The 8046-nt window shown below is 41.5% G+C and overlaps 1 protein-coding gene across 1 annotated transcript; it reads right to left on the minus strand.

The window, feature by feature from the left end:
• Positions 1-203: 203 nt before the first annotated feature.
• Positions 204-3151, minus strand: LOC141791900 (homeobox protein otx5-like). Its single transcript, XM_074672602.1, has 3 exons — positions 2756-3151; positions 1675-1826; positions 204-1277 (listed from the first exon to the last, which is right to left on the minus strand). Exons 1-3 carry the CDS (start codon positions 2850-2852, stop codon positions 639-641), a joined length of 888 nt encoding a protein of 295 aa, XP_074528703.1. The 5' UTR covers positions 2853-3151; the 3' UTR covers positions 204-638.
• Positions 3152-8046: the final 4895 nt, after the last annotated feature.

Below are 8046 nucleotides of genomic sequence, written 5' to 3' on the forward strand. Positions count from 1 at the left end.
CTACAGCATGTGGATCAGTTATCAACTCACAGTCCACCTTAACACAAAAGATACGTCATTTCAAACCACAGAAAGTCAACGACCACCAGAGCCCAGAGTGTAAAGAATATTCACTTTAATATTTCACACAACTAAAACAGAACATCTGGCTTTTCCATCAAACAGGTTGGGATAATAACGCTAACACTACCACTGAGCTACGTGACATTAATGTTCAAAACAATGCTCATCTAAACAAAACCAAATAACAAATTTAAATATGTGGTAAAGTAATAATAAATAGTTTCAGAGCTCTTTCTCCCTCCACTATGACAAGTTTAAAACAACATGTTTGTGTCTGTGTTACACAGTCTCTCCAAACAAAAAGATGGCTCAGCGTGTTCCCACTTTCTTCCTACAAACTTTTAAAGGCTTTTGTTCTCTTAATGAACTCAGCGTGAAGAAGTCAACAGATCTGGTTTTCACTCAGGCGGTGCTGAAGACAGCCACGGTCCCTTCTTCTTCAGAGTCATTCAGGTTTATCGTTTCTACAGAGGTGGCCTTTGGAAAACAAACAAAACTTTACAAACAAACAAACTGACAGAGTCCTCTGTAGCTGACCAGCTTCCCCCGCTTTCTCCCCCTCCAGACTCAGGTTTTTAGAGGACCTGGAACTTCCAGGAGTTCTGGTCCTTGTGGTCCAGGCAGTCCATTGTGGTGAAGCCGAGTTTCCAGGCCTGCTGGTCCTTGTAGTCGAGGCAGTCCACAGAGGTGAAGCCCAGAGAGGAGGCTGTGCTATAGCCCTGTGAGGACAGCGAGGCGGGGGACTGGCTCAGGGAGCCCCCCATGGAGGGCACAGTGATGGGGCTGAGGGCCCCCACGGTGCCTGACAGCTGCGAGTGCATGGGGGACAGGTAGGCGCTGCAGTCCAGGCCAGTGAAGTAGGAGGTGGTGCTGGCGTAGCCCTGGGTGTAGGCTGACGGCTGGCCGTAGCTCATGGGGTACGGGGAGGGCCGCTGCATGCAGGGGGCCGAGGAGGAGGCCAGAGGGTCGGGGAGCGGTGAGATGGCCGGGCTCCAGATGGACACGGCCGTGTTCCCGGTGCTGGAGCTAGGAGCCAGGCTGGGACCAGACTGAGCTGAAGAGGGGCTGTAGGATCCAGATGGGTTAGGGAGAGGGTCAGGGGCGCTGGCTTCCTGCACTGGAGAGGCCTTCTTTTTGGGTGGGCGGGGCTTTGACTGACCGGTGCTCTGCTGCTGCTGCTGACGACACTTTGCACGGCGGTTCTTAAACCAAACCTGAAGGAAGGGTGATGGGACAGAAACCAGAGTCAGACATGAGCATGTGTAACTTAGTCTCTGAATTATTACAGTTTCACACACAGTCAAAGCTGCAACACTAAAATAATGATGAATTACTCTGTGGTATATCTGTTTTTATTGTCATAATATTTTATGAAATTGTGGTTTGGGACTGTCAGAAAAATCTGGAAATTTTTCTGCTATAATTTTTTTAGAGATGAAATCAAAGGGAGAGGTGGACAAAAAAAGGTGTGTGAAGCTGAGCATGCAGAAGCCAAAGCTGAGCAAAGAAAGAGTCACTACCTTCAAACTTAATAGGATGTCTAGTGTGACTAGTAACCCACAAACACTGAACAGATCGGCCTCCATCTTAGCTCCAGCCTACTTCTCTCACCTGGACACGTGACTCGGGCAGGTTGATCTTCAGGGCCACCTCCTCTCTCATGAAGATGTCTGGGTAGCGGGTCTTGGAGAAGAGCGCCTCCAGGATGTCCAGCTGCGTCCTGGTGAAGGTGGTGCGCTCTCTGCGCTGCTTCCGGGGAGTGGCTGAAAATACAGACACTATTTATGATTAACATCATTATTTTCATCATAAAAAAAACATTATGATCTATATCACCGTTATTATTATCATCATGGTTAACTAATTATGTTTGAGCAGAGATGAGACAAGAGCAACAAGACTGACATATTCAATTGGCTGATTATTTTTTTGGACGTCTTCGCAGAACAATATGATGTTCATAACTGCGTATCTTTATTTAAAAAAACTGTGATAATTATTCCTCTTTGAATAGTAAGAAAAAAAAGCCATGACCCATTTTTATGATTTGCGTCAAGTCTTCTCTGCCTGCTCTAGGTGTCCTGATGCTTTGTTGAAGGTAAAAGTAAAGATGCAGATGTAGTACAGACACCTCAGAGTAAAGGACGTTTGAGATTCTCTGATAGAAATTGTGAGAAGCTTTAAAATTCTGACAAACCGTCAGACTTGGTTTGTTTCCCATCAAACACTTGAAACAGACACAGATTATGTGGCCCTCAGTTATATAAAAAAAAAGTGTGAAATGCTGCTAACTTGTTCAGTGGGTCATTGTAATTTTGGCGGTAAATTCATGTAAATATTAAGTAACGAACTTTTTCACTGAAAGATAATTTTCTTATGACGAAAGTTTAAAATTTTAGATTTCTCTTTGAACCAAATCACTGTTGTAACTGTAACTATCATTTTAAAACATATCTTATCGTTAAAACAATGTTGTACAATTTTTTTCTAACGAGACTTGGTTCATGTGGAACGAAATTGTTAATCCCTTTCGTTTATTTTTGTGCCTCTCAGCGTTACGCACAGCCAGCGCGTCTTTACGCACCATTTTGGCTCGACAGTTGTTTACTCTAAATAACGGGAACAGAATGACCCCAAAGGATAAAAACATGTTTCTAAAAGTTTTTTTTTAAAGCCTTGAGTTTGTACTTACATGGATAAGCGACGGTCGTGTGCAGCACATCCATCCCTGGGCCGGGCAAATTTAACCCGTTCATGGTGTAATGGGGTTGCTTTATGTAGGACATCATCCTTGCAGCTGCCTTTTAAGTCCTGTCGCTGACTTGAATGTCGGACACGCAACAAACAGCGGAGGCCCCTCAGAGCGCTGCTGCGGCAACAAGTCTGTGCGTCCGGTCCAAACCGGCTGCGGAGAGAAGCCGGGACGCGCCGAGTTCTCAGAAACTGAAATTGTTTCTCTCTTTTTTTTCCTCCCTCCCTCTCTTCAGTTACAGCTCTTTCTGTGTGTCAGCTGAGCGGCAGAGCGCACTGCTGCGTACTCAACATCCGAACCGCTACTGACTGTCGCAGTTAAGACATCACACAGGTGAAGTTGTCCCTCAGTGCCTCTGCGCCTTGGAGAGATGCTCCACTGAGTTTCTTCACCGGCACACGCTGCTAATTAGAGGCAGCAAGTGGCTCCAACAAACCCCTCCCACCACCACACAAATTTACACCCTGACACGCGCGCACACGCCCCAGCGCGCGCAGAAAGTCAGGAGAAATGAGAGAAGTTGCGCACAAAGTTTAGTCGAAGTTTATTCTCTGATCCTGGTGTTTGGCATGAATTTGCACTGAGTAAAAAATAATAAAAAGAAAACACCCTTTTAAAAAAAAAAAAAAAAAAAAAAAAAAAAAAAAAAAAGCAAAATCTGTGCTCCAATAAAAATGTTCCAAAATTAAATTTCTACATTACAAAGAAATAAAAAAGCTACAAATTATGATTATCATCTTGTTCTAGATATAAAAACACTTCACACACAATTTTAATTATTTTGCTTCTTTCTTCAGCTTTTTCTTGAAACAACAGAAATATTTTTAATCAGAGCTTTATTTTTTATATTCAAAAGAAAACTCTTCCTTCACCTTTCGTGTTTTTAATCATCAGAGCTGTCTTTTCTTCCCTGCCCTCACAGTTGTAGAGCTAAATTACCCTTCTGAAAATTTGCGGCATAAACACCAAATATGACTGACAGATTACATTTATCTCCACACAGCTGCATGTTTACACACACACTCACACACTCACACAGACACGCACGCACACACAGACACCCAGCTGCACAAAAGCGACAAAGCTCATTTGATTTATCATAATATGCTTTATCTGAAAAGTAAGTATCTAATCTCCAGATAAAGGCAGGAAAGTCAGAGCAATCCGTTCAGTGGTGGAGCGGGAAAGGAGGCTGGAGGGAACTTAAAGCTGAACCAAAGAGGGAATGGACTTCTGTTTGTTTGTTTGTTTGTCTGTGGGAAGAAAATAAAAACAGGAACCAGCAGAAGATGGAGAATGAAGGGAGACGGAGGTGATCAAAAATGGAGGGAGGAAGATGAGGCTTCAGCTCATGGGGACCTACAAACAGGCTCATCAGCTTTACACAGACATGGAGGAGATGGGGCGTGTGTTTCCTGGAGTCTCACTTTGTTTGTGTGGACAACTGTGGTGGCAGAGCTGAGAGCACAGGAACTCTGAGAAACAAAATTGAGTGCATGTGTTGTGACTGAGAGGAAACTGGATGTGCATGAGGTGTTGTGCTTATAATGTGCTCTTATTATGTTCTCAAAGCCTTTGACAAACCTTCATTGGCATTTTAATGTGAAATTTTATTTTATGTTTTACATTTTTTGACTGGTTTAAAATATTTTTACTTTACATGTTGGCTGTCACTGTTGACTGGTTTGCTAAAAATAATGTTTGAGTAAATTTGGATGCTGAGGGTTGTTTAAATTCTGTATTTTGACACTTTTTCACTCTGATAAAAAAAGACAGTCTGTGTTATGCAAACTGCACAGATGATGTTGATGACACAGACATAGTATACATGCTAATGGTGGAACAGCATGTCCTGCAGCTGCAACAAACAGCAAATAGGGAAGTAGGGAAGAGGACTGAGCTGGTTTAATCCCTGCCCGACTGCCCTTCCCCCCTAAAAGCTGGACTCGCAGAGACACTCGCAGTGATGCAAGCAAGCGTTTTTATTTTAAGACCAAACTGAGTTTGTGTTGGACACGGTGTAAGCTGACTGAGGTCTGAAAACTCAGGATGGAAATAAGAGGGAGGACAGGTCCGTCAGGTGGACATGGGGGAGAAAAAGGAGGAGGAGGAGAAGCAGGTGAAGGGGCAGCGGGTGGGGGAGGCTCCAGTTCCCGTCCCCACTGACACACTGCTGCAGTTAATCCAGATTAGAGTGTCTAAAACAGGTCGGCTAAATCTGCAGGCCAGCCAGCAATACAGAGGCTGCTGTCAGCCCCAATCACTCACCCTGCACACACACACACACACACACACACACACACACACACACACACACACACACACACACACACACACTTACACATTCACATACACACACACACATATAATCCCCTCTGTTCAAACCAGGTGCCACCAGCAGCTCAGGACAGGCCACCACTAACCAACCCACCGACCCCTCTTCTTCCAGTTAGGACTCCAAGCTGTTCCAGTTCAGGGTCTGCACCGTCAGACTCCACATTCAGACTCATTTAACACCACCACCAACACCAGGTCACTGCTCTGTGTGTTAGACTATCAGGAGATGGTCACCCTGATATCTTGACCCAGTGAACATGCGCTTCACTAGAAACCTGCTGCATCACCTTGAAGCCTGATGTTACCAGGTTTCCCCCTGTCCTGTTTAAATAATCCTGACCTTTTTGAGGGGGTCAGGTCCACCTGAACACCTGTAAACTAAAGGTTAACACATTACTTTACTCACAGGCCCAGATCAACCCTGAAAGAGTTTCTGCTTGCTGTCAGTTCTTTGATATAATAAACTGCTGCATTTAGTGTCAGTTTAACATGCTATTCAGCAGAATTTAAGCAATAATAATCAAAGCTGTTTGTCACATTAAGGTGATCTGAGGCTTTTGTCATTTCAAAACACAATGATTGCTTTATGCAGCTTGGGCAGCTGCTATGGTTGCATATTTATAAACACTAGTCTTGATTCAGTCCTTTGTTAAAAGTCAAAACAATTATTTCCAATATATATATATATATATATATATATATATATATATATATATATATATATATATATATATATATATATATATATATATATATATATATATATATATATATATATATATATATATATATGAAATCTCATACTTGCCACCTGAATGTGTGAGGTTTTTCCTGGAATAATCTGGAAGAAAAACAGTCTGGCCAGCAGTTGTACTTCTAAAACTCCAGAGTATTACATGATTACAAAAGCAGAGCAAATGAAGACGGAGCTTTACATAAAAATGAATAAATACATAAATACATAAAGGGATTAACAATTATAATCCACCCAAGAGAATAAACTCTGTATACTCAGAGGTTTCTTAGCAAGGAGTAAGCTTTGCTAGTAAAAGTTGTTGTCAAAGGTTTTTAACCAATCAGAATTGAGTATTTAAAACTGAAAGCAGGGTAGTAAATAAGGGGGGTTATGCTACAAGATTTACAGGATGGAAAAAAAAATCAAAGCAAGGTAAACGTTTGTGATTACCTGACAAAGACCAACAAACAAAAGAAACAAAGACTGATTTTCTTTGATAAAGAAAATCATGATAAAACTCCCTCAGGACATTGCTCAGATGAAGCCTCACCATGGCCTTAACCTTTGACCTCTAAAATTCTGCTACTTCATTTTCCAGCTTACCTTCACCCAAATTTAAGCACTGTCCTAACAAAAAGTAAACATAGTCTCAGTGACCCCCACCAGGGATTCTGGGCACATGAAAAAACATCACACTGGGTCCCTTCGCAGCTGAAAACTCTTCATTATTTTACCATAAGCTTGTCACTCATGGTCCTTTAACATGTTCCCAGTTTTTTCCTCCAGTGGTTTCTGAAGAGGTATCATGAAGCACAGACGAGTGTTTGAAATGCTGACTTTAACTTAAACCAGTCAGGCTTCAGTCAGTTCAGACACAGCCCTGATTCTAATATTACACAACTATCACCTTACTGACACCAAAATAAATGAAATATAAAATATTTACCCCCACCAACAGCTGTAATTAAGGCAAAGAAATCACCTCCCTTTTTCTTAAACCAAGCTGTAACTACACCTCTGTACTTTTTATTTTTCAACACCTGAGGTTACCACTGCCTAGCATTCTGGAGGTATTGAATTGTCAAGAAAGTTTGTAAAAAATAAAAACAACAACATGACTCACTCAGGAACAAAGAGCCTTTTAACCAAAGTGGGATCATGAGAGTTGTGTCTTTATCTGTGGTTGTTGAAAACCCATCTGACGCACCTTTTCAGAATAGTTACTACAAAAAGTCATGAATGATTGTTTGAATGGAACAGCTATGAGGAGCCAAAGTGGATAACTCAGAGATGGGAATAAGTGATTAAATGGAGCCTGTATTACTTACATTAGCTAAATTTCCACTAATGTTGAAGAAAAGCAAGATGAACCAAGCACATTGTATATTAATTTAACGGTTAAACTTCTTCCTGTACATTAATGTAGTTGACAATAAAGTGGGATTAATAATTTCCGTTTGCTGTCTGACAAAAGAGGAATAAAAGTAATGGAGGAGGGACTGTTCTTTGACTTCAGGAAGGGTGTGTGTTTGAGGAGCTCATACACACAGTCTTGGAAAACCAAGAAAAAAACAAAGATACTCTTATGAACAGCCAAGTTGCCGAAGTTTGTTTTTAGTATCAACAACATTTTTACCATCAATACTAATGTATTCTAGCTGTTGAAAATAAGTGTTTTGGACTTTTTCTAAGTTTTTAAAGAATATGAATCAATATTTCTGGGCATAATTCTGTCACAAAGCACGACTTGATGAGCTGAGAGGAAAATTAATGTTTACTATTTTACAAACTGTTCAGGTTGTAACTCGCACACAGATGGTGTGACAGGTGATGTTGCTAATTATGTGTAGTGTAGCTGAACAGGTGTGGTAAACAAACTTAAGTATGTTAAGTCAATCCGGTGTTCCCCACAGTGAAGAAAAAAAAAAAAATCTCAGGTCTAATCAGTGATCATCAGATAGTGAGAGAGAACAACTTTCCAAAGCCTGCGTTGTCTCATGCAGTCACCTTTCTGGGATTTCTGACTGAGGCATTTTTTTCGTGTGTTGTCGAAGTTTACTGAAAGATTTGTAATTTAAAGAGAGAGGGTGAACTTGAACTTGTGAAACACTAGACTTATTGGATTCTTAGCTGCACTGACGTGTAAAGGTTTGTTTAG

Source organism: Halichoeres trimaculatus, unplaced genomic scaffold, assembly GCF_033239565.1.
Source record: "Halichoeres trimaculatus isolate MK-OKI-2021-1 unplaced genomic scaffold, fHalTri1.1 fHalTri1_scaffold_6, whole genome shotgun sequence".
Classification (NCBI taxonomy): Eukaryota; Metazoa; Chordata; class Actinopteri; order Labriformes; family Labridae; genus Halichoeres; species Halichoeres trimaculatus.